The sequence below is a fragment of the Loxodonta africana genome, chromosome 16 (genome assembly GCF_030014295.1).
Source record: "Loxodonta africana isolate mLoxAfr1 chromosome 16, mLoxAfr1.hap2, whole genome shotgun sequence".
NCBI lineage: Eukaryota > Metazoa > Chordata > Mammalia > Proboscidea > Elephantidae > Loxodonta > Loxodonta africana.
Genome location: NC_087357.1, coordinates 20,380,874 through 20,408,451, shown reverse-complemented (window position 1 = coordinate 20,408,451; position 27,578 = coordinate 20,380,874). Strand labels below are relative to the sequence as shown.

The window sequence follows — 27,578 nt, the reverse complement described above, 5'->3', positions numbered from 1 at the left end:
AAGAGGAATCTTACCCGGTGAAGCCCATTTTTGCCATAGCCTGGGAGGGATGAGGTTTTAGATGATGGAGCATGTGAAGCTGAATGACAAAAAAAAGGAAAAAGACTGTTAGGGAACTGAAGTCCAATTTTCCCACGCGAATTTGGCAGCGTAAATTTACCTTGCAGAAGGAAGTTTCAAAGTAGATAATTTAAACAATATTGGGCCCAAGTATTCCCAAAACTTCACCATCATTTGTGTGACGCTGGGAATGGGTGGCCAGTGATCTCACTGAGGAGGAGTGGGGAGGGAAGTACAGCCAGTTCGGCTAGGGCTGAAGCTACCTGTACTTCCTAAGATCCCGGAATGTATCTAAGTGCGCAGCACACTTTATCTCTTTGACTCCTCGTTACAACCCTAATAACACAGTTAATATCTTCATCTTACAGAAGAGGAAATAGGGGTAAGAGGTGTTAAATATTTTGCCCACGATCACTCAGCTAGCAAACAGCTGAGCTAGGATTTGAACCCAGGGATGTCTGAGCACAAAACCTCATGCCCCAGTTGGTAAGGTAGCAATAACTGACGTGGAAGGTAGCCATGTAAACAGTTAAGATCTAGTAGGCAGCCAGACCCCTGAGGGGCCTGGTATAGGGTATCACGTCTACCAATAATCTGGATGCCTCACAGGCAGCTAGGCTGGGGTGGGGGCTGGGGGGCAGACCTGGCTTTGCATTCTAGCTCTACAATTTAACACCTCTGTATCTTTGGGAATGGTATTTAATCTTTTTAAGTCTTCATGTCTTGATCCACATAGGTAAAGTGCTATATACTTTTGTAGAACAGAAGCTCTGAATTAGAAGGACCTCTAAAGATTTAAGATTAAATAACCTAATCTAAGATCAATGCCCATGAGGTACTTTTCTGAGGCAGCAGGGTATTCTATTAAGAGTGTGGGCTCTGGAGTTAGAATACCTGGACTCCTAAATCATAGTTTGCTAATTATTAGTTATGTGACAGTGGGCCTGTTACTTAAACTTCTTATGCCTCAGTTTCCGTATTTATAAAATGGGGACAGTAACAATAATATCTACTTCATTGGCAGACTGGGAAGATTAAATAAAACAATACTTAGCAAAAGTACTGGCAGATAGTAAATCCTAATGATACTAATTTTAAAGGTACCCACTGGACAGAAAATTATGCTGCTGATTCAGAACATGTGAGAAAAGATCTTGTGGGTTAAGAGAATTCACTTATGACAAATATAAACAGGTCAAAATGTACTGACACACTATTTCGGATCCAGTGGATCAACGATCTCCTTTCAAAAGTGTCAAGAATACCGTCGGTCCTCAGATTCTGTATGGAATAATATCAATGTAAAGTCACAATGCTTTGAAAATGCCTTGCTTATTCTCTCTCCAGTCAAAAAAGCACCCTGTTCTCTATAAAGATCTCCTTTTTGCTACTTCCCTCTGAGATGATTGTTCTAGAAGGTTGCCCTAGCACATGGGACTGACTTCTCAGAATTAGATCCTCCAAGGGCTCCCCATTTCCGGCAGGAAGGAAACACAGGTAAGGAAGAACCATGACATGCTCATCAGCTGATATGAAGTGGGCTTTCCAGGCTCCCCTTCCTGTAGACCAGCAGAACTGGTCTTGCCTCTCTTGGGATGGTCAATACAGGCTCCTTGCGTGTGGGAGGCCAGCTCTCAGCTGAGGGAAGGTGGTGCGTCTGGGGCTCACCTGAGTTGATGGGAGAATCATAGCGACTGGCTGCGAGAGAGGCTCTTTCCCGGCTCTCCTTCTCCCTCTCCATCTCTTCTTTCAATATCAACTGCCCCAGGCCTGAGTTGAGCTAGTCGCAGAGGAAAAAAAAAAAAGTAAATCCTGCAATTACTTTCATGGAAATGCAGTTTCTTTTTAGAAGATCTTGCAAGACGTTAGTGGCTCTGGAGGGGCCTGGAGGCCTGTGGTCCCCGTGGCTTGGAGATTCCTCAAGAGGAAGGTCAGGTTTTAGACCCTGAACTCCTCTTAGCCTTTTCAATTCTAAGGCTCTATTTCCCTAAAGCCGGGCTGTCAGAAGAATATTCTTCCTCCTTTTCCCTCCCCCCAAACTGCAAGCAGATGACCTCAGGAGCTATGTGCAAATCTGTGTGAATTCTTTATGTGGGTGGTGGTGGTTGGGAATGGTAGCCTTTGAAAAGACGTGACACTGATTTGTTCAAAAACAAAAGAAAAAGTCATACACGCTCATTGTACAGATTTTGGAAACTAGAGAATAACAACCCATAGCCTACCACTCAGAAATAAGTACCACCCAGTATTTTTCTCCGCACGTAAGATATAAAACTGGGATCACACTATAAATGCAACTATGTATCCTTTTTCCATATAACTAATATCATGTGCATTTCCCTATGTAATTAAGGATCTTTGGAAAACATCATTTCAAGGGCTTTATCAGCCCCTTGTTGGTGGGAGAGTTTATAATCATCTGGCTCCCTCCACTCCAGGCCATAGTTGGCTATCCCTCTTTTGGTCTTCTGAGACTCTATAGGTCCCATGCTAGTGAAGGACGGGTATGATGAGGGCGTCTTAGGGGCAGTCCCCCTTCTTCCTTTTCTCCTGGCTCAGGAGTACATACAAGGCCCCCTATCCCTGGGAAAGATTTGGAAAAGTGCTCAGTCCCAAGGGGATCCCAGCAGCAGAGTGGGACTCTGGGGGAAGGAAAGAAATATTGTCCCTCTCATCCAACCTGTACACCACCTTGGCTCCAACTGGCCCTTAAGCATCCTTTCAACACATAACACCTGCACACACACACACATCCCCTACCCCGTCTCACTCTTCTTGCAAAAGCCCAAATATTCCATGTCCCTTTGGTCAATGGTCTCAATGTCATCTCTAGAACCCACTGTGTACTGGCCTATTGTAGTTACTAGATGCCTGTCTTGTCTCGCCTACCAGATTACAAGCCCCTTGAGAGCTGGGGTGACCTCTTCCTCATCTTGGCGACCTGCACATAGCAGTGATTCAAAAAACATAGAGTGAATGGAACTGAATGGAAGACAGCAACAAGGTAGTTCAAGGACAAACCTTCATTAACTGCTCTTCTTGAAGCTGCCGGCGTCTCAGAAGTTCCTCGTCATCTTCCTCTCTGCCACTAGATCTGCGTCTTGTATCAGTTCCTAATTCCACAGCAAAGACAACTTCTCACATCAGCCCCACGACAAGGGATCCTTAAGGGACTAGTCCATCTGTGCTCAGTTTGTTAGGCTGGCAAAGTCAGCAATGTTTTTTTTAACATTTTACAGTGAACGACACAGAGGAAAAGGTGCTCACCACCCATTCAGCACTACTGGCTGGTTTCTAGAGAGAAGAAGCCCAGCGTGACAAGCCAGTTCAATGTGTGGTGCCAGTGAAGCACAGATTGTGGCCTCCCAACCACTGGCCTGCTCAATTAGAACTCAGATTGCTTTTGTGATTGGTCTAAGTCATCACACGAACCATTTGCTCAGAGCTCACTATAGCAATATCTACGGTTATATTTTACGTCCCTGGGGTCAATTTTCAAAAAGCGAGGAATCCAAATTCATCTACCTACCATCAAATAGATACGATGGTCACTCTCCTTTGAGAAGTTTTAAAGTCTTGTTGTTTTTACTTTTTCTGAATATTGAGGCTTGTCATAAAACCATCACCCCATCTTTTACCCTCACGACAGTCAGTAACAAACACATCTTTTGTTTTTAAGGGATGAGTCCCTAACATTTCCTTTTTCTCAACACTTCAAAAAATGGTCACAAAGGAATTTTATACTAACAGAGTTAAGAGTATTAGTATAGTTTGGAAGTTATTTAGTTGGGCAAAATCATGTAGAAGTTTTGAGCTTCCAGGAAAAGGAGAGACAGGCAGGGGAAAGAATCTGTCTGAATAGCTGGAGGGATCAGGATAAATTTTTTTCCCTAAACTGCTTGGATTAAGCTGGCTGTGCAAGGGAACAGGAAAGCTTGCTAATCTAATCAAAATAAACTTCAACTGATAGTTTTTATCATTTTGATTAATGGGCCCACAACTTGCCACATATTACAACCCAAAGGAGCTTTAAACTATTTAGATATAATGGTTTTAACAACAAAATTTTCATTCTTCCTGCCCAAGCTCCCCCAAAGTTTAGCTGCTTTACTGTCTCCACTAAGCAACACGGCTGAACCAGGAATCTCAAGGGTCTCAGGAACTTTCTGAAAGGCACAAACTGGTGGAGAAAAGCTGACTCCTGGCTCAGTTCTAAAACTCATAAATGCCAACATGAATTTTCTTTCTTTAGCCCACACTAATAGAAATGATTAGACACAAGTTGGCAAGAATTAGATAACTCTCAAGTCAACGTGATCTATAGAGAGTCATGAATAATGAATGGAGGTGGTGGGTTTTCCTTCAACTCTTTCTACAAATTTAAATTGCTCCCAGATCCACTTACATTGTTTATAAAGTTATTCTAAAAATAACTTGCTAAACAACAGCATGATGAAGAAAAATGAGAAATTTTGGAAAATTGAAGGCCTTTTAGGTTGTCCAAAGTAATGGGATAAGACAGTCCTATCTTTGTAAGTCTGACTCATGAATTTTCAGTATTAGCCCGTGTTTGCTAATACCTCTTTTTAGGCCATGTGATGTCATTACTGACAAAACAGTGAAGACAGAGACATAACTGTAAAGCATAAATCTGTGGTTCAAAGCAAAGAATGAAAGAGCTCAAGTGTGACATAGCACAGAATTCATGGAAATGATAGATGTGAAATCAAGCAACTTCACACAAGTAATATTTCAGAACACTTACTGCTCTGCAATAGCCCTTCTTAGTAGCCAAGAATGTGATCTTGCAAGAAAAGTGCAAGTGCTTAAATGTTAAGACTGGTTGTTAAGAGAAAAATACCGAAAACCCAGAAACCGTCTAAAACAAATTTCACTGCAAGCAGTCATGCTTATAAGGACACTCGGTAAATTCACCCACCAGACTCTGAGTATACAGAACAATGTTCTTGCTCTGAGGTCTTCATCCAAACATATTAAAAAGAGTTCTGGTTTTGCAGTCCTAACTCCGAGAGTTGCTGTGAACCAGCAGTTTTAGACTAGTTCTGTGTCTCAGTGGGTTTGGTTAAATCAAGGCCCTGGCAGTTGGTTTTTGTAGTTTTTAAACATTTTCCACAGAAGTTAATACCACACTAGGCTTTTACCCAACTATACTACCTCTTGATCATATTTTTCTTAAAAATCATTAAAAAAAAAAAAAAGGACACATTTTCTGGCATATTTTAAGAATTTCACTTTGAGACCCCCTAGAAATTTGTCCATTTGACTTAGCTGTAAGGGTTGCATACCTATGGTGGCAAGTGAGGGGGGACCAGGCCAGTGGTCTGTCTCAATCTTTGGTATTTCGTTGGGGTCTGGAGCCTGGGCTGCTGGGAACTTGGAAAACTTGATGATGTCTTCTGAAGACTTGCTCTGGGCTGCCAGGGCAGCTGCATCTAGGTGGGAATCAGGGGAGCTTAGCTGTGGTCTGCAAGGCAGGGGTGGGCCAGCCCCAGTTCCATGGGTTTTGGTTGTTGTCCTCTGGCAACATTTTCAACCCTAGAAGGCTCTGCTTATCACCACTGTTCACTGCCCAGTCATTCAGTGGCGACCAGTGACAACTCAGCTCATTTTCTTTACTTTCAGTCAGGAGCAAAGCTCCATTCCATGTCTGTTCTACATAAAACAAAACAAAACAAAACAAAACCCTGTTCTCCAGCTGTGCTGTCCAATACTGGCTACATGTGGCTATTTAAATGTAAATCATTAAAATTAAAGAAAATCACAAATGTAGTTTCTCAGCTACACTAGCTACATTTCAAATGCTCAGTAGCCACAGGTGATTAGTGGCTCACTGTCTCAGACAGTGCAGTTATAGAACAATTCCGTCACCACAGAGAGCTCCACTGGCTAATACTCCTCTTTTTTTTTTCCCTCTAGGGGAATTAGAAATTTAAATTATTAGTTTGAAATTAAAGAGCTAAATTAAAACCACAACACTCTTTCTTGGCTGTATTTGTTAATTATTAGAGGGCTGGCTTGCTTCGTATCCTTGGGTAACAAGCCACAAATATACTGGTCCAGTTCATTTTAATTCTTACATACTATATATATGCTCTGGAGTCCCAGGACAAATGGGGATGGCAAGATCCACTTTCAGTTCACAGGAATTTAGCACGGCTCTGTGGCTTGTGTTTGCCATGCCTACTAGCGTTTTGTTCAAGGGTCTGCACATACATGTAAGTCATCCAGCTGTACAACAACAAAAGCCAGGCTACCAGCAACGATTAGTTAACACAGTTCTTAATGGCTATCCTTAGAGGAGGACTCGCTGGCTTAGAGCCCAAATCTAATCACAGAAAGCCACAAAAAACAAAACAAAACAAAACAAAAAAACCTGTTGCCCTTGAGTTGATTCTGACTCATAATGACCCTACAGGACACAGTAGAACCGCCCCATATGGTTTCCAAGGCTGTATATCTTTATGAAAGCAGACTGCCACATCTTTCTTCCACAGGGCAGCTGATGAGTTCAAACCTCCAGCCTTTCGGTTAGGAGCTGAGTGCTTAACCACTGCGCAACCAGGGCTCATAATCACAGAGATGGAGCAACCCAAATTGAGTAAAATGGTCAGTCCTTCCCGCTAACTTTGTAAACTGGCCTGGAATGCTACTAAACATTTCAAAATAAAATGCCATAAGTAAAATTTCCCCATGAACTCGGATATTTTTATATTTACATTTTTTTTTAAATCTGGAAATAACTTTCTGACTCTTCAGCTCCAACTCACACATCCTTTGAGTAGCTCTCTGGGCCTAAATATACTTAAGTGACTTGATCAAGGTTAGGTCTTGGTCAGGCATGGAACAGTACTTCTCTGAACATTAATCTGAGAAAAAAAAATTCAATTTGGAAAACTAGTGCATACTACATTTTAGCATATTAAAGACCGGGAAGTACTGCATTTAAAAAAAAGTGTGACTTTATTTAAATCAGGTGGTGTGTGTTATTTCAATCTAGCATTTCCTAAATACATCAGAGCACAGATACTTCTTTTTTTTTTTTCCCGGTATAACTATTTCTATTGCATGGAACTTTAGGAAGTACTGCTTTTGCTATTCTTAGTTAATTTATAACTTCAGTCAAAGTAAATTCCATGCAAAGAAGCCAATTAGCCCCTTCCAAACAAATAATCTAACATTACCCAATCTCCATAAATCTTAATCATTTGATCATTTTTGTTCAGAGAGGCATGGCCTAAACAAGGACTCTCTAAATTGATAAACCCAACTCTGGGATGCTTATTCTCAATTAAAAACAAAACAGAAAAGCATGACTTCAAACAGTACTTACACATTAGAATTGGTGAAGTCAGCAGTTAGTTAAACATTCACATGTAAATGAGTGGGTGGGAAGACATTAAACCATAAAAAAAAACACAAAAACAATGTTAACAAACTTAAAAAAGCAAGCACACAATGTAAAACCTTAAAAAAAAAAAAAAAAAGAAAAAAAATCAAAAGAGTTCTAGAACCACTACAATACACACTTTCTCTTTGTCTCCCTAGAATTTTGGACTAATTTTTTTTTCCCTTGTATCTTTTCAATTTTGTTTTTTATATCATACTAGTAATCCTTAAGGGGTAATTAATGTCAACTGGGTTCGAAAGGCAGCCTTCAAATTTCCAGGCACAATTTGTGGATAATTATTTGAAATTACCCAAGGGCCAGTCTATCTATTCACAAAGATTTGTGGCCGATTGAGCCCTTTAGAGACCCAACACTGGTAAAGGAAAATGTGATTTACATAAAGGAATGTGATTTTCTGGGCTTAAGAATTCTATATTACCAGAAAATGGAAACACGATAATAAATCCATTTCAGTGATATTTACTTGGTAGGAATTTCAAAGATGATCTTGTCTAACTCACTGGTTTTTACCAATGAGAAAAGTGCCTGTGACATCAGAGAGCCATTTGGGAAAAGAGCTGTGACCAGGACTGGGGCTTCTGGTCTTCAAAATGACTATTGAGGCTGGTTACATTATCTGATACCCTCCCCCCCCCAAAAAAAAGACTTGTTAGGGTGTTTATGATTTGTTTTCTGTGCAATACTTCCCCTTCTCTATGGTAAAAATGACACATGGTTTCATGGGCTCAGACACAGGCTACAAGTCACCTAACTAACCAAAGTGTTCTCCATCTAGAAAATTAATTTCACGGTATCTGCATCTTAACCAAAAACCAAGCCCATTGCCAGCGAGTCGATTCTGACTCATAGTGACCCTACAGGACAGAGCAGAACTGCCTCATGGGGTTTCCAGGGCTGTAACTCTTTATGGAAGCAGACTGCCACATCTTTCTCCTGAGAAGCAGCTGGTGGATTCGAGCCTCCGACCTTTCAGTTAGTAGCCGAGTACTTAACCACTGCACCACCAGAGACCATAAAAGCATAATCTGCCCCAGAATCAGTTTGTTTCTCAAAAATGGCAGCAGTTAAGTCTTTCAGGGAACAGCAAAGAGAAGGGATTCAGCGGGCTCTGCTACTAAAAGCTACGCGGAGGGGAGCGGGTTTTACCATGCTGTTTGTAGATGGGTGGTTTTCGGTAAATGTTGATCCCTTGATCTGTGGAAATGAAAAGCAAAGATGTGTGATTATGGGAACCAGTTCAGCGATGGAAAAGACAGATCAACCAAGGGGCAAGCCAAACTGAAGGCTCTCGAATAAAAATAACCCAGAAGGTAAACTTTTGTATTACAAAGATTGAGTCTACCGGAAGAAAAAAATTAGAGAAATGAGTGAATTACTACAGGTGAGTGAAATGGAAGTCTCTGTAATACATCTTAGGACATAATAGAGAGATGTAATTAATTCATGAGCCATTTATTTAAAATACACACTTCATTCAAAGTGGGATTAAAAACAGGAGGAAATGCAAGCAGTACAGGGACTCTAATGGTGGGGAAGACATAACCAGTTTGGGGACAAATCCCCAAATTGCTACTGTCTAGAAATTGAGCTCCCAGTAGATACCAGCGGCTCAATTTACTTCTCAAATAGTGAGTGGAACAGTGGAAAGCAATGTAGTAAAATTACGAGTATATTTTTAAAACACAGAAATACTTTTTATGTGCAGGCTAGTCCGACGTGATGATGGGATGCCCAAAAAATCCTAACTTGTGTAGGCCAAATTAAAAAAAAAATAAAGAAAAAGAAAAGAGATGCTAAATACTATTCATATATTCATTCAGGATCCTATTTGATTATCCACCATTTTACTTCAAGTGCGAAGACTCAGGAAATTTGAAAAGGTTCTGTTTCCTCCAGAATCGTGGCAACTATATGTTGGTGGAGTATTAAAGTTGCAAAAAATCGCAAAGAAAGAACATCGATTTTCAAGATTCAATGAAACTTTTTTTTTTTTTTAAAGGCAGTCCAAAACCAGGGCCGAACTGCATTGAACTTGCCTTGGTTTTATTAGGTGAGTTTAGAATCCAAAAGGAAAAACTCTTACAGATTCCAAATCAGCTTACTAACGTGAATATAAGGAGTAACTTATTAAACCACTTTCAGTAGCTAAAAGAAGCAAAGCAATGCACTTCCAGTGGAAACACCACACTGCGATGCCTGAGACGGCCAATTCTGCACTCACAAACTGAGCTGACTCAAAACATGAAGGTATTGATGGGTTTGGATTTTCCCAGTTCCTGGTGGCAGAGTGCTACTGACAGCAAATGCTTGTGAGTACCAGAGCGAAGCTTGCAGCACCAAGCCTAAATTGCAAGATATCTTTGTGGGTTATGGAGGTGGTCAGTTACCTAGATGTTGCAGAAAGTTCACCCAATATATGCAACTTTACACCTCTCTAAAAAGAAAAATCCATGGAAACAATCCCCACATTGGAGAGAAACAGGAAATATCAAAATACCCTCAGGCAACACTGTGGTTCCATCTTCATGACAAGAAGATAGATAACTAGATTGCCATTGTGATAGTCAATGACACCAAACCACAGTGATATCTTAGAAAGCACTAATGTAAAGGTAAGATGAAAAATTTAGTACAAACAAAACAACTCAACCCCCTATATTTTGCCTCCTACCCTCCACCCTCTCCAGAAAATATGAGAAAGCTCAAACCTTCAATACTATCCTGGCTTTTCACATATAAAACTTTCTGAAAGGCCCTCTGGGTCAGATCCTGCAATTTAGGGTTTGTCAACTATGTGCATCCCAATTAAAAGAGCATGAGAGATGGAGACAAGACAGAGGTTACAAGGCTACATTCTACACTGTGACAGGACACCAAGACACAGACTGTGTCAGCTCCTACCTGGAACATGGAAATGTTTGGGGGCCTGAGCGTATGTTGGAGTTAGAGGGCGGCTGTCTGGCCGGTAAGGGAGAGGGGAGTTCCGGCCGCTGGACGGCTCATTGCCTCCAATGAGAAGAATGGAGAAAACAAAATGAGAGAAGGGACAGCAATAAAGAAAACAAAGCAAGCATAATCAAAATCCAAAACAACAAACTGGAAGGAGGTACACCAAAAAAGAGAACCAAAAGCAACAAAATCAATTCATCAACGTAGTTGGCAAAGGTGATGTCGGGTTTAGTTTTCCCAAAGACAGTGGCGTTCAAGTGGAACCAGGTTAGAAGCAGCCAGCAGTCAGGTGCATCATTCCAATGGCATGCGGTTGGTGGTTGGCGGCTGTGAGCCAGGAGCAAACCAATCAGATGGGAAGGATAATAAAAGGCAGGAAAGTCACTTGCTAATGATTCAGGATCAGCTGTCAAATGGTTAAATCACAAGCAAGTAAAGGGAAGGGCTAGGCAAACCCAAATACAGTCACTTTCAGGCATGGGAGCAGAGGCTGGCAATTGGAATGTGTTCCTCTGAACTGAAGGCTAAGTCTGGGGTCACCCAGTCCTTACCCTTCGTGATAAAAAATGGCTTCTTTGCAGCATGACTCTGATTTCCTTACTTTGACATACACAAGACAGTCAGAACCCTTTCTGTTAGGTACTTTGAAACCACTATTCATCTTTCATCTATTCATCTTTCTCTTTAAAGATAAGCCCCCTCCCCCCGCCCCCACCAGTCAAATAATTCAATCAATGAAACATTTACTGTACACCTACTGTGGCTGGGCATTAAGCTACTACTGAGGATAAGTCGATGAATCATGTTTCATTCATTCTTAAGGGACTCAGAGTCTACTTAAGGAGACAGATTTAAGAAAACGAACTCATACCATGTAACTGGGTCACTCAGAGGTACATGAAAATGCTATGAAACTCAGATGAAGGAGCAATTCATTCTTCAGGAAAGCTACAGGGAACATGTTAGACTTGAGCTGGGCATGGGAGAGTAAGTTCACCAGGTGGACAGGTGGACAAAGGGGTGGGAAGGCAGGTACTTCAGGGGGCTGGAGACTTGTGGAAACAAGCTGTGGCAGGGCCTTGGTGTGTGGAAGCAGCCAGTGGGACAACTGTGGCTGGACTACATGGCACTCTGGGAGCGGAGGATGGGGAAGAGGCTGGAAAGGAGAGCTGGGGCTTGGCTGCAAAAGCCTTGAGCGCCATCATAGCCACAGTGCTGCCTCCTGGTCAGGAGAACTGCAGGGATGACCTGAGGTGTGTGCAAAATTGGAAAGAGATCAGCTACTGCCCACAATTCCTCCTGCTTCATGTCTGAGCAAACATCTTGTCCCAAGAATACACCAAAAGATGTAGGGCTACTGAATTAGAAATGCTATTAATTTCATTATTGAGTTGTAAGAGTTCTGTATATATTCTAGATACAGTTCCTTATCAGATACACAGTTTGCAAATATTTTCTCCCATTCTGTGGGCTGTCTTTTTACCCTCTTGATGGTGTCCTTTCAAGTACAAAAGTTTTTAATTTTGATGAAGTCCAATTTATCTTTCTTTTAATGCTACTGATCTTAAATCATAAATCTTCGCATCAGCCAATTTCTTCAAGTCAAAGTGTTCTAGATCTGGTCAGCAAAGTACGAAGGATGCTAATTGCTAGAGTTTTAAAATAGCGTGTTAATAGAGTTTTAATATCTCTCTCCATACACAAACACATATATATGTAAAAGGAACACAGAATTGTACCAGTGGGCAGCAAGATATTCCAAGGACGGATCAGAATTTGTTGTTGGCTTGAATTTCAACTCCAGGCTTTTGGTTATGGTCTTCTGAAACATTTATCTTTTCTCCCCCAAGAGTCAGTTTAGTATCCAATTTCCAATATGTTAAAATGTTGACTTTACTATTAAAGTTGGATATTTATTAGCTTCTAAAATTACAAAGCTCTACCCCAAACTGCCGATTTATTACAAAGCTAATTAAAAAAAAGTTATCTCATTTCTTATCACTCTCCTAAAGAGAAATAACTAGATCATGTTCGAAAAAATTAGTGTAAAAAACACAGGTAGAGGCAAGGAAGGGAAGGAAGAAGATGGTTTACATACTGAAGGAAATCTTATTTTAATGTGAGGCTTATTTAGAACTAGATCTCATTCATCTTTGTGTGGCCAGTGCTCAGCAGAGTGCCTGGCCAAGAGTAAGTGCTTAATAATGTCTGTGAATGAATGACTAAGTCAACTAATTTTGCAGCTATGTACTGGCCGAATTTAGCAAATACCACTACAGCCACTGTCTTTCTCAGATCTTATAGTTAAAGCAAGCCACGTGCTAGGACACAGGATGGGATCACAATAGCGCCCCCTTTTGTAACTTCCTTATTAGAGTTACATAATCCTCAATAACTCCATGCTAACTGTGTCCCTTAAGAAGAATTTCTTGCTCCTAGAAACACGAGAAATGATTCACAAGAGAAACTCATATTTGAAAAACAGAAGAATTCTTGCGGGCTACTCTCAAAATCTCTCTAGAGTCTCAACCTGCTTGCTTCATTTTAGGATGTCTTTTGAAGACTCTTTCCTGGTATCCCGAGTACTGGCTGCTCCTGCTTCTGAACCACACTGCTCCCCTGGCCTTTATCCTTTACCCTCTACTCTACTCTACGCTTTTACAACCTCAGATATTTCAGGGACATGATCTCCCTGGTTTTGGTTTTTGACTTCGAATCAGATGAAACACTATTAAATTTGTTTTGATAATTATTAGCCAGTGTCATGGACACAGAAAAATACCTGCACAGGTGGGATACAAAGGTTTAAGGCTCTCAGAACCAGACATTTGTCCAGGCATTGAAGTCTATCAATGAGATCCTTGCTGGGGAGTGGCGGTGGAGTCCAACACTTTTCTGATGTTGGTGAGGACTCTCGAAGGCTGCAGAGGAGGAGTTGGAGTCTCCCCTGGGTGAATGCTGGCTGAAGGCTGTTCCTAGTTGGGCACACAATTGCCTGGTTCTTTATTTGGTTGTGTATCTTCAGCAACCATTGACATTTCCAGCTGCTAGAAAAACCCACCAGAATGTTCAAGTCTGCGTAGATAGATTTAACTCTACAGTCATTTAAAACCTTCCCACCAAACATTTTAAAATGTCAGGTGAAGACATACTCAGGAACATTCATTTCTGTGGCTGCACAATCAGACTCCATGCATCACACCGGCTCCCTGGGGAACAAGGTCTCTGATAGATACTATTGCCAGGTGCCCAAATCTTAGCCTTTGAATACCAAAGTCATTAAATTTTTTTGGTATTTTTAAAAGAAACATTCTTAAAAGCTTCTTCCCCTTTTCTAACTAAAACACCCACTTTAATAAGTAATGAAACTTCCCACTCTGTCCTGCCAAAAAGTAACTGGTGAGGTCTAAAAGGTTTTTTGTGCTTAGTTCATTACTTGGGCGAAGGAATACATGGGGCATCAGATGAAACATCACATTTAGAAGGTATTAACAACATCATCATCATCATCACCATCTAGCAGCCCAAAGTAAGACACTGTTTAAATATAATAGTGTATCTAGCATGTTAACAGCATATATATCACACTTGCAGTCATTTTGTTAAGTAAGTCCTCATACTGGGCCACCCTACTTGTTAGAGACCTTAGCTATTATGGCAAGAACCAATCCTTAACATTTCTTGGTCTTCATTTTTTATCTCCTTCCTTATCAGCCTAATAAGCCAAGTTTATAGTCCCTGGGAGCTCGTTCACTTCAGTTACAGCGTTCTCACTGCACTTAATGACTCCAAATGCTTTGTCCTCACTGTCCTCCTTTTGGGTACCATGAGCTTAAGTGACTAATCATCAGACAAGTGAAAGGAAGTGGCTGAGCATGCAGCTGCTGTGGGAATCTGCTGGAACACTGCTGAGCCTTCTGGACTCCCAAGTGTTTATATTTCAAAACATATATGAGTATCCTGAGGGAGCCTTAACGTTGGCTGCTTCTAGAATTTTGTGACAGTTTTGAGACTGCCAGTTCTTGTCTAAAACTTCAATAAGGGTTATGGTTTCCTTTAGCAGATGTCAAACATATATTTGCATCATAGCAACTCATCTCTACGGCAGAACAGGAATGATTTCATTTAAAGAGGCTTAATATACGTAGCCCTCTTGCTCGCAAATGTAATTTATACTTCCTGGACACAGAATGTAATGTCTAACAGTATTCCAAAGGGAAAGGAAGAGAAACGCAGCAAACACTGCACAAACAAACCCAAAAACAAAATGAAAATCGTGTTTCTAAATCTCTAGGCACGCACTTGACCAAACCGTCCAACAATGACATACTGACATAGAATGAGGCTGAAAAGGTGAGAGAACAAAAACAAACGTACAGCCAGGAACAGGATGGACTTTATAAAAAAGGATGTAGAAGCAAAGAAAACTGAGAAATAGCCTTGGGATGTGTGTCTCAGCTTTATACCCATGCAAGCATCCTCAGTTCAATGAACCGTGGGGGGCCTGGGCAGATGTGCGTCAGAAATAAGAACCAGAAAGTGGGTGTGGGCAGTGCAAGGCCAGGCTCCTGGCTGTCAGAGCAGCTAGGGCTCAGTTACATACCCCTGAGATAGACATCCTACACTGGGGCCCCCAAGCTCCCCAGCTTCCACTCATTTTAAAAATAACTTCCCCAAGATCACAAGACAAGCGCCAGGATACAAAGTAAATGTTCAAATATAAGGGCCAGGAAAACCCTGGAGATTTGCCCATTGTAAAGATGTCTTGGATGTGTTTCTCAAATGGCTGTTAAGTTTCCTCTGTGCTGAAATTTCCAAGTAATGGAAAGGGCTTCTGTGTAAATGGTTATGTGTTTTTTAATATAACTAAGAAGTAATTCCTTGGAAAATCAACACTTAGCCATTTAACTCTATTGTGCTTGTTAAGCAATGTCTTTATTGTAAAGTTCTCCACGATTTATTTTGTAATCTAGCAAAAACCTCATCTGATTTAAAAACTGAGCATATGCTGGTTACATACTGATATTCTGCACCTGAAGAACATCACCTATTCAATACAAACAATTGGTATATGCCCAGTGCAAAGAAAACGGAAGACAGCCTTCGATGTTCTTTAAGAGTGAGGCCCTGGCCAAGCTAATTCGTCTCAGCTGAATGCTTTTATAATGTAAACCCACAATATGTGACTATGTTAAAAGCTTCAAATTTGGGCTGAAAACAGAAAAGGATGTCTTAGCTACATTTTTGATAAAGCGCTGTTTGGGCACACAGAGGTGCTGTCATTTTCGTAACGATTTGGTAATTTCTCTTGAAAAGTATAAATGTGTTATTTTTGTAATTCAAGTGATTGAAATTTAAAATTAGCTGTTTGTCTTAATTCTCAATGAGAATGCAATTTTCTAGTTAAAAGGGGATGGGAAATGCAAGTTAATGCTGGATACGAAGGCACCCAATATGACGACAGAGCCCTGGTGGCACAGTGGTTAAGAGCTGGCCTGCTAACTAAAACGTTGGTAGTTCAAATCCACCAGCCATTCCTTGGAAACCCTACGGGACAGTTCTACTCTGTCCTACAGGGTCACTATGAGTCGGAATCGACTCAACAGCAACAGGTAATATGAAGGAGCACTTCTGGGAAGAGAGGGTCTGGGTTCTAGTTCAGATGCTGCCACTTCCTGGTTGTGAGCCCTTGGCCAAGCCTCTTAAGCAGGGCCTCAGCTTCCTCCTCTCCGCCGCTAGGCCTTCTTTACAGGGCTGCTGTGAAGAGCAAATGGAATGGGAGCAGTAAAGCACATTCTGAGGAGGAAATCAGGGGCAGACGTAAAGTAAGTGCTTACTATAAACAGGGAGCTTCACCTCACATGCCTCTAGTGACCTAGGAGAGGGGTATCATCCTTCCCATTTTACAGTAAGGAAAGTGATACTCAAAAGGTTAAGTAAACAACCTAGGGCCACACAGCCAGCAAGTGACAGACATAATATTCAAATCTAGGATGCCATATTCATGGGTTTCCATCTCTCCACAAGGCTGCTCACAGACATCAGTGTTGTTTAGTCATGGGTGTTTTGTAACATGTTATCTAGACAAACTTTGTAGACCTTTACAAGGCACATGACATTTTTCATTCTACAAAAAAAATATCTCTTCGGAATGATGAAACATATAAGAACAAAACATGGAAGTTTACATCTTAATGAATTTAAAAATGTATTTTCTCTTGTATTTGAAATCAAACGAAATCGTAATTTGGCTGAGGGCTTCTGTATTAAAGTCTGTTTAAAATATACTTGTGAAGTTCTTTCAATCACTTCCTATGGTTTTATAAACGTTCTCTAAAGAACCATCCTGTAATTTAGACAATAAAAGCTTTTCCCCAAAGTACTAATTAGCAATAATCTTTCAATGATAATTTTCAAAAATAGTAATTTTCAATAATCTGTCGAGAATTTTAGGAAGTGTTACACCTACTGAAAATGACTGCCTTCTCTGCAAATGGCAAATGGTCTGTGTCTTCAGTAAGGATGTCAGCAGTATTATTTTCGAAGCATAGAAAAACGCTGAAACAGCAAATTTATAAAGTAACTGCATAGGGGTAAGTGCAGTACATCTATTTTTTAGGACTCAGTTGCTCCAAAATCCAAGTGAGCAAAAAGAAAATCACTTGGATGGATTGCAAATGAAAGCTTGGGAAGACAGAACCACACTGAGGCCACTCATTAGGTGGGTTAGTGATGTGAGCAGTTGGGGCACACAGTTGGACTCCTTTAGGACCGTTTTAAGACCCAGGGCAACATCTATGCTTGCCTCCTACTCCCTCCCTTAGCTGTTTTTATTGGTTAATTTGGTTCAAATGAAGATTATGGAGAAAGTTAGCATCCCTCTGGGAGTTTATACTTATTTTAAGTTGTGGCCCCTTCGTACCTTCTTCAAGGCTTGTGGCTCCCCCAGGGCATGGAGGGGAACAAAAGCCCCCGTTGAGAACTGCCACAGAAGATAATGGACAATGAGGAAAACAAGGGCGATGCCATGAATGGGATGGAATAGAATGTGAGGCAGGCTAACTTTCCAGCCCAGCAAGGGAAGAGAAAACAGAAGGTGAGGCTCTCTTCTTCACTGTGTGGAAATCAGGGCAAATCAAAAGAAGACCATTGAAGAGTTGGCTCATGGAGAGAAACTTAAATCACAGTTGAAACTGTGAACTGACTCCTCAGTTGCCATGGGTCTTTTTATATCGCCTAGACTTGTTTTTTTTTTTTTTTTTTTTAGAGTTGTTAATACTGTTAAGTAGCTTCTCACCATCAAGACAACATTTGGATATTTGTTGTTAAACACATTTGTGTTTGCTGAGACATATCGCATATTAAAACCAAGAAAAAAAAAACCCAGTTATATATTACGTTTTGCTTTTGACATAGACAAAAACAAAATAATAACATGTACTTTTCTAAGCAGTAGAGCGTACATCTTATAGGCTTAAATGTACTTCCTGTTTCTTCATCTAGAGCCTTTAGAAATGACATATTTCTCCTAAGGAGAGGTGCTATGCCAGTTCTAAGGCACGGCTGGGTGTAGTCATGGCACATGGCAGGCATGCTGAGAGGTCAAAAGCTTGCAGCTAACTCTTGGAGATACACCTTATTAGCCTTCCCAGGGTGCTAATAAATCTCCACTACGCAGGGCGCTGCCTAGAGAGGCCTGACTCCTTACCTTTGATATAGGGAATGAAGTGGTGTCGGAAGGGGGAGTTGGGGCGGGAGTCACTGTGGGTGGAGCTGAGGCTGCTGGTGCGCAGGTAGGACAACCTCTGCACACCAGGAGACAGCAGCTCTGCGCAGCAGGGAGTCGGGGCAGGGCCAGGGGAAAACAGAAAAGAAGAACAGAAATTAACACAGGGAAACCATCTTTGTTCCAAGAGAGAAAAAAGTAAAGAACGTTAATCGGAAGTCTGAAAAGAAGGAAGGAAAAGGGTTAAGAACGCATCTGCTAAGGGTTAGGTAGAGGGGGGTGGTATTTGCAAATAGGTTCAGGTCAGTACAGATTCACTCTCTGGAAATCAATGGCTTCATTAAGAAGGAACTATTTCTAAAACATTCTGTGTCAGAATGATGCCAGCCACTGGGGAGCCAATACTGGGCGTTATCGTTTAGACTCTACAACAGCTATTTTTTTTTTTTAAGAAACTTCATAAAACAGCCCTCTGAAACCCATGTAAAAAAATAACAATCCATTCCAGAAACTTGAAAAAGTAGTTCTTGTATGTAAGGGGTCAGATTCTTTGTTAAGCTGCCAACGTCTTCCATTGGAAGTTTAATTTTATTTTGTCAGCGTGGAAGGAAAACCTGTTCATGTTCCCTAGGCAACAAAGAGCTACTCGTGATCCTAAGACAATGCCGCAGTAGCACTGGGGATCTAGAAACTTAGTGAATCTCAGAAGAATGGACCATTAAAACTAACACAGACCTAGGGCATCTGGTTCATCATCTGGGATCTAGAACTTGGGGAGTGGAGCCTTTGGGGTGTTCTATAAATTATGTCATCAGAACCCCACCAGCTTCTCTCTAGAGGGGTGAACCTAAAATATATATATATACCCTATCAATCAGCATCACACATATACAGAAATATATTGTGAAAGGAGAGGTGGAGAAGTACTTAGAATGGGAAACATGTTCTAAAGGCTACTGAAAACAAAACCATGATTGGAACAGATGCAAAATTTCCCAGTGCTCGTTATGGACATGGCCTTTTGGGGGAAGAGGTGTCCCTGGCTGACCACTTGCCCACTATTCAGTGATCTCTGAAGTAATAACTTCCCTGTTCCCCAATGCCACCCTGACAACACCATGGCTGGGGTCTCAGTGACCTCAGCAGAAATGCTGGGGTGGCAGCATGGAGAATTTTTCATCTCCCAAATAGACAAGGGCTCAAATCCAGACCTGTGCCCAGGGCATCAATAAAATGATTACAGTTCTACATTCAAAAAGAATGAACTCCACCCCCTCCCCCGCAAATTTCACTGAGTGTAACTCATTAAATATTGAGTAGTTAGGAGCCTAGAGAAAACTTTGTTACTGAAAGATCAAGTAGGAAGAATTCAATCCTCTACAAGCATTACATCTATGGCTTTAAAGAGAAGATTGCAGCCTTCTTACATTCTGTTAATTTCCTTTGGTTTTATTTCTTATACATTTTATAAAATCACTTGGCGTGTGAATGGGCTTGTCCTCATCAGACCGTCCAGGGATAAGAAGCTTGACATGAAGTCTACACAGATGCGCACAATCACTGAGTTTGTCTAGAAAGCCACAATCTTCCTTCAGAAATCTATTGCTCAGGGAATCATGAATCTGTGCTGAGATCTCTATTCTTCTCCTCTACATATGAGGCCCCCACTAAAAGCAACAGGGACCAATTTCTGTGGAAATAAAGATCAACCGAAGTCCATTACTATCTGATACATTCTAGCGCAGTATATTTCTGAGATAGATATAAATCTGTGTTTTATAAGCCTGATTCAAAATTTTAGGGTTAAAATGGATCTTGAAAGTTACCTAGTACAACACCAAAGACTCCTAGAAAGTGGGTAACCAAGCCTGTTTTGTGACACCATATCACTGGATAAGGGAAACATAATAAATCTGTTAACAGACAGCTACTACTGGGTTTTAGATGATGCTGATATGCCTAAAAAGTGCATCAAGATATTTTCTCTTAGAGAGCTTCCTTTTTAAGTCTCAAAATGACAAGATCCTTTTCAAGCCAAAAAAAAAAAAAAAACTCCCTTGCTTCCACAAGCAGTTTGTTGTCAAAAACGTAATATTTTACAAATCATAATGAACGTAACTATAAAATGACTGGTGGTTCAAGGAAATGTATAAAATATACTTGAATATTACATTTTTTTTTTTTTTCTGGGGGAGAGGTAGAAATATTTGGCAGCCAGATTTTTCAATACAGTATCAGTGGTGGGGGAGAATCACAAACGAACAGAGATTATGATACAGGGTGAATCATGGAAACAGGTGCCCTTACCAGGCCTGTGAAAATGCTGGGGAGACCGAGACGTGGTTGGAGCGTAGCTGTGGCGGCTGTACACAGGGGAGTTGATGGAGCCCTGGCTAGTGGATCGGTGGATCATCCGATCCCGAGTGTCCTGGTAGCCCTGGAAGCAAAGTCCGAGAAAGAGTGAGCACAAAACAGACCTGCGCGCTGTCAATCACTGTGAAGTGAAGCCATGTTCCAGAGATGCTGCGAGGAACGATAACACCAACCTGTGCGCGCATATTTTTTAGGACCATATTCCTTAAGTACATGAGTTTAAAAAAAAAAAAAAATTTTTTTTATATGAGTACATGAGCATCTAGTGGCCAATGAAATTTTGCTCAAAGTCTGCAGTACTTGTGATAACTAAAATTTTAAGTCATAAAAATGATAAACTCCAATACTGACAGAGCTGTGGGAAAAGACAGTAATTCCAATGACTGCTTTTATACTATACTTTTCAGTTTTCCAAGTGTGTCTACACTTTTATCAGATCTGCAGAGCAGGAAGGAACGTAGCCTACGAGCTATCACCTCCCTTCTCCTACTAATGCAGAGACAGGGTTCCAACGAGGTGAGTGACCTGTGTGGGTACGTGGTTACTACAGACAGAGCACGCTTCAGGACCTGTCTCGCCACTTGTTCCAACTGCCAACCCACCATGTCTGTAACAGTCATCTGGTGACACTTTAAATTCTCTTGGAGAACAAGCTGGTTATGGCCTTAAACCCAGTAATTCTACTTCCCACTTTGGGAAACACATTCCAGGGAAATAATTTAAAATGATCTTTAAAAGGAATAATTTATTTAAAGATATTTATAACAACACCCTTCATGAAAGAAAAAAATTTACATGCCCAATGAATTAGGAATAATTAAGCAAATTATGGCATATGAATTCAATGGAATACAGTCACACCATTAATATGGTACCTATACCCAAACCTAGAAAAAAAATGTATTAGGGAATAAAACACACACATACACAATAAAACTGTTAAGAGAACAAAGAATGTTTTACATTTTAGGAATTTGTTCTCCTATGAAGTTTCTACTAATGCCATAAAAATAAAAATTCAAAAGAAATCTGTGAATGACTATCAATTAAAAATCCAGTAACTGCAGCTTTGTGAAATCTGAGAGCAAATGGCAAAGAAACTGGTTTGCCCTAGTTGGCTATAACAATAAGCTAAGTAAAAACAACAGAGGTCCTTAAATGATATGCTTCAACCTTACAACTGGTCAATAACAGAAGTTAACTCTTCACCACCTTACTCATAAATTGTAAGACTAATAGAAATTAATAAATTTACTGCCTTCAGTCATAAGCCATCAGAATACTACAGAGTTTTTACTCTGAAATTACAGGGACAGCCTTAGGGTCAGCCCAGTTTTATAAAAGACATCTAGAAAGCTAGTTGGGTTTGAGACCAAACTATTGATTCTTGATATAAAGGAGTGGCCTCCAGAGAAAACAGCTCTGACTAGAGAATACACAATGTCCATCACTGGTGATTTCAGATGATCCACTACACTAGGATTCAAGTGAATTAATTACAGGCAAGAGGAGAGAGCCCCTCACTGGGACAACTGGCTTCACTCACTGCAAACCCTCTCCTACCACTTAGAGGCGCAGACTCAGATCAGTGGAAGGCTATTTGTATCCCCTATGCTATGAGTCGGAATTGGCTCCATAGCAATGCTTTTTTTTTTTTTTAAATGCCATATTTTACAGGTAAGTGCTCCTTCCATTCATCAGAGTCTTGTAGACAGGTTTTTTTTTTGTTTGTACTTTTGTGTTATGCCCTTTCTCAAAAATTCCAGTCTAGGAAAGTTCCAAGCAACTCCCAAATTCCATTCCTTATAATTTCCAAAAATGGTACTTACTTCTGCTGATGGAGTAGGAGACAAAGTCCTTGGAGACTAGAAGAATAAAGGAGAATTTAAAGTCACCACTTTTATTAGCTCTTTACCAGTTTTAATTAGAACTGACTGCCAGAATCCCCTGGAAACATTATTCAAAATACACAAGGCAGCAACCTCACCCATCTTCTAATTCAGTCTGCAGGTGAGGGGTCCATTTACTACTAAGAGTTACAGTATCTACTGAAACACAGGATTTTGTGAACAGTGTTGCTGACTGCATTATAACCACAGCAATCACTGAAAATAGTTTGATGACTGAAATCAGACCGTGATGATGGCATCTTGCCCTGGCCACCTTGCCAAACTTACAACCACTCACCTGCCAGCTTCTGTCCTTCCAGGCACACTGGCTTCCTGGGGCCCATCATCAGGCCAAGAGCTCCCGACCTCAGGACCTCTGCACATGCTGTTCCCTCTGCCTGCAGTGCCTTTTACTCTGACACCGGCAGGGCTCACCCTCTATCTTTGGTGAGGTCTCTGCTCCAATGCACGACCACACAGCGCCTTCTCTGAGCCCGCCTTCCCCAAACACGCTTTCTCCTTACTCTGCTTTATTCTTCCTCGAAGCCCTTATTACCACATAAAATTACGTTACATAGCTTGGCTCATTTATAACTATCTATATACTCCCAGTCACTAGAGAGGGTCCTGGCATATATTAGGTATTCAACAAATACTTTCTGAAAGGATGGATAAAATGTTACAATTAAAATGCAAAAAGCCTTCAAAGAGAAATGAAATGTAAACAAAGCCTTCCCGAGAACCCCCTTAGTGGTGGGTGTCTCAGTTCCAGAATTTGCCCCTTTCCCCATGTTCACAATAAGCTGCTACACTCTCCTGTGCCCCAGAATTACTCAAGAGCCTGTTTTACTTGTAGCTACTTCGTGTCTCCAGAGCATCTTCGCCATGAAAGACGGGCTCCCTGAGGGCAGCGGCCAGGACTGCCCTGTTCTAACACCAGAATTCTGGACCCACAGTTCATGCTTCCTAGAGGCACAAATTGCTACAGGCAACTTCAAACTTCTCCTCCAGTGTTTCTAAAACGACAGTATATGGTTTCTATGAAAGAAATCCATCACCTGTCTGTCAGTCTGCTGTACCGTGGTGGCCAGCATGTTGCTGTGAAGCTGGACAGCATGCAACTAGTATTTCAAATACCAGCAGAGTCACCCATGCTGGGCAGGTTTCAGTAGAGCTTCCAGACTAAGACAGAGTAAGAAGAAAGGCCTGGAGATCTACTTCTGAAAATTAGCCAATGACAACTATATGGATCACAACAGCTTGCTTTGGACTTGTCATCAGGAGGGATCAACTGCTGGAGAAAAACATGTCTGGTGAAACAGAGGGCCGGTGAGACTGAGGGAGAGACCCTCAGTGAGATGGACTGGTAAAACAGCCACAAGGATGGACTTGAACATGCCAGTGATTGTGAGGATGACGTAGGACCTGGCAATGTTTTGTTCTGCTGTACAAAAGGTTGCCAAGAGCTGGAGTCCACTTTATGGCTATCTATCTATCTGTCTAGCAAAGAAATGTTAATAACTAATGGAAAAATAAATGAACAGCTTGTAAAGTTTTCTAAGTTGTAAGATGCACGTGTTGGGTAATAGTTCACTAATATGTCTCATTTTTGATCCAAGGGACACCCTCCCATGAGATCCTGTGTGTAGGCAAACCAGAGTTCATCATTTTAGGCTGACAGCAGTGATGGTGATGAAGACAGCAGCCAGCAGTTTTGCTGAGCACTTATTATGTGCCAGGTACTGTTTTAATCTACATATCTCATTTAATCCTTTACAGAAAACCTAGGAGTAAGTATTATTATCTTAAGTTCACAGCTAAGTAGACTGAAGTATGCAATTTTTCCGAAGTCATAAGTTAGTAAGTGTCAAAGTCTGGTTTCAAGCCCAGAAAATTTCACTTCAAAGCCCAAGCTCTTGAGTACCTGGTCGTTTTGCTGCTCAAAAGAGAGCTTCTAGGAAACACAAACACACACACACCTCATTACACCATAAAACAACCTGCCTTCCCTTGCTTGTATGGCTTGAGCACTAGAACATTCTTGGCCACCTCCTCTAAGACTAGCCCCTTTGCACCTTAGTTCAGGCAACTCCCCTTGCCCTTTGATCCCTACAAAACTCTCTGGGGCTCAATGGCAACTGAGCGACCCAGGCGAATCAACATGCATTTGAGGGCAGCCACAGATGCAGCTACAACTAAGCGACCATTAGGTGGCACTACATGAAAACGAGTATCACTTTTTGCCCAATGGAACGTTTCAATGCAGACCTGTGCTCTGGAACAGAACCCAGGTTTAAAAAAAAAAAAAGAGGTGCATATAAAAATTCAGAGTGAATTAAGCAGAGTCACAGACGTTCATGCCTTTTCTTTATCTCATGTAAGACCTCAAAGCACTGTGTGCAGGTCTCTTGCTGCTGGTTGTTTACTGTCTGTTTCAACCTTGAACACCTGATTTCAACCCACTACCTGGGTAACAGCTCTCTGAGTAGATTCAAATCAGTTATAGATGATACCAATTTTTCAAAATAAAAGAAAAAAAATTCAAGGTGAGTTGAAGAGGCCAGGGAAATGGACGAGAGCCCCCTAGATCTAGGTGGGAGGACAGTAGCAGGGAACTCCAATGTCAGGGTGGTAGGGGGAGGGGGCAGCAAGGGGCTAAAGAGGCTCTGGTCTGGAGGCAGGATGGATCTGATGGCTGGACATTAACAGGCCCCAAGGGGACAGGTAAGAACAACAATAGTATCTGACACTTGCTGACCATTTACCACGAGTCTGACCCTCTTCTAATTGCTTTACATAGGTTCGTTTGTTTAATCCTCTCGAACATCCTACGAGGTAGGTTCTATCATTATCCTATCCACTTTGCAGATGAGGAAACTAGGATGAGAAGAGTCGCCACATGGCCAGAGTCATACAACCAGCATGTGGTGACTTCTGAGTTGAGCCCAGATAATTAGATCCCAGAACCCTGGCTCTCACCACTCTGCTGTACCGTTGCCCCTTCTCCATGTGTCTTCTTTTCTTGCACATTCTAACTATCTTCAGATGCTGAAAACTGAAGCTGTCAAAATTTAGGAAGCTCTCTCTCTCCTCATGGACCACCATGAACATACTTCTAACTTGCCTATGACCAAGACCACCTGGAAGACCCTCCCTCCTCCTTTATTCCCTTGGAGAGCCTTCCCTGACATCAGCTTCCATCTCAGCATGTTGGCTTCACTATTCTACAACCTGGTACTGACGCATATTTCTCCTTCACCGTTGTATATGCGGTAGTTCCTGGGAGGTGCAAATGACTGACATGCTTAGCTGACAACCAAAAGGTTGGAGGTTTGAGTCTACCCAAGGGTGCCTTGGAAGAAAGTCCTGGCAGTCGACTTCTGAAAAATCAGCCATTGAAAACCCTATGGCATTCAGTCCTGCACTGACGCACATGGGATCGCCATGAGTCCGAATCCCCCCAAGGCACGTGGCCAGTCTACTTTCCCACCTCTCTGTAACCTCCCCCTAGAGCAGGGATCTCGTGAGAGGCTTTGGAACACCTCAAAGCACCTAGCACGGAATCCTGCAAACAGCATGCAGTCAAAAGGACACAGATTTATTCTGACTCCGAACAGTAGTTTTTATGCATGTGACAAAAGGTAATTACTGTACAATTTGCAACCTCTAGGAATTTATTACCTCTCCGAGACTCTGTCTCTCCTGTTTGTCATCATAGCCTGAAGTGTAGAAATGTTCATAGGTAATAAGGTCTGGACGCTCAATATCATAAATTGCCTTGACCTTGGGAATGGCTGCTAAATCCTTGTAATCCAGGATTTCATTGTCTACTTTTGCCTGGCAAAATGAAACAGAAAGAAAAATGACTGTGCAGTCTCATGTCTTTGGGGGAACTTTTATTAGTGAATTGTATGTCTTACTTAAAGAGTAAAGACCTTAAAAATAAACAAAAACCAAAACACTTTGCTTAGACAGTCATACTCTTTAGAAAGTTGCCTGTTTAAGCCATATATGAATCATGTTTTAAAAAAAGTCAGCAAAATCTTAGTGAAAAGTCTACATAGAAGTCATCAAGTAGAGAACTCTGCAAACCTTAAAGATAATTTCCTAAATTTATTAAAGAGAGGGAAAACAGAGGGCAAAAAAAAAAAAAAAAAATCCCAGATGGCAACAAACCAGAATTGTATATTTAATAAACTAAATATTTAAATACCCTTATGGCAGAATTTAAGAACCCTAAGAATTAGCATCATAAAATATATAATTAATCTCCAAATATATGCAAATTATCTACAACAATGTTTTAAGCCCTGTGTCATATCACTGCATTCTACAGGTGACCTACTGTATCATTCCAATGACGGTCAAATATAAACTTAATTACCTGAAGTAAAACGTGATTGAGAAGCCTGATCTACAGAAATGAAAATCGGGCCTCATAACAGAAAGAGAAATCACCTCAAATTAGCTTCTGTTTTGGGTTAACTGCTCTGTTTGTATGAGCCACTGACTTACCTGTCCCAGAAGTAGGTACTTACATAGATAGTATGACCTGGTGAGCCAGGAATACTGGAGCCGGGTCGAGAATAAATACTCTCGGAGGAGGTCCTGGTAGGCTGCAAAACAGTGACTTGTAAGGTTTCAGATTGTGGCTTCAGAGTCAAGACTGAGCTGGGTCCCTAAGCTTTACTAAAAACTAAGCCAGTTAGAAAGGAATGATTTGTGATCTTTGTGAATACAGGGAAGTATAGCCTAGAAGTAAAGGTAAATGAAAATGAGTGCAATCCAGCTTTGAAAATGCATTTGGGGCTTTTCTCAGGACTTCCTCCCTTCCTCCCCTACAAGACCTCTGGCTTTACCTTCAAAACACATCCAAGCTCTCTCTTTTTCTCCATCTCCATTACCACAATTCTAGTCCCAGCCAATCAACCCTTCACTCACTGGACTAATGCAATGGCCTCCTACGTGATTTTCTTGCTTTCATTCTAGCCTTCTTCAAATCCATTTGGTACCCAGTGGCCAGGCTGCCTGGGGGACACAAGCAGTGAAACCTTGACTACTATCTGAGAGGCTGGCAGTTCGAACCCACCTAGAGGTGCCCTGAAAGACAGGCCTGGTGAGCTGCTTCTGAAAACCCTAGGGAGCAGTTCTA

At 41.3% G+C, this 27,578-nt stretch overlaps 1 protein-coding gene across 7 annotated transcripts in view; it reads right to left on the bottom strand.

The window, feature by feature from the left end:
• Window positions 1-27,578, bottom strand: part of ABLIM1 (actin binding LIM protein 1) — a 94,939-nt gene that overhangs the window by 10,832 nt on the left and 56,529 nt on the right. Inside the window, exons 4-13 of one of the 7 annotated variants that reach the window (XM_023546690.2) lie at window positions 26,965-27,042; window positions 26,108-26,263; window positions 22,367-22,402; window positions 20,472-20,601; window positions 18,147-18,266; window positions 10,391-10,495; window positions 8,636-8,683; window positions 3,082-3,173; window positions 1,729-1,840; window positions 15-79 (exon numbers count right to left, since the gene is read on the bottom strand). In XM_023546690.2, coding sequence (XP_023402458.1) covers window positions 15-79; window positions 1,729-1,840; window positions 3,082-3,173; window positions 8,636-8,683; window positions 10,391-10,495; window positions 18,147-18,266; window positions 20,472-20,601; window positions 22,367-22,402; window positions 26,108-26,263; window positions 26,965-27,042 — 942 coding nt within the window. Of the gene's footprint in view, window positions 1-14; window positions 80-1,728; window positions 1,841-3,081; window positions 3,174-5,366; window positions 5,514-8,635; window positions 8,684-10,390; window positions 10,496-18,146; window positions 18,267-20,471; window positions 20,602-22,366; window positions 22,403-26,107; window positions 26,264-26,964; window positions 27,043-27,578 lie in introns of all 7 variants that reach the window. The other 6 variants (XM_064269274.1, XM_064269275.1, XM_064269278.1 and 3 more) reach the window with 6 other exon arrangements.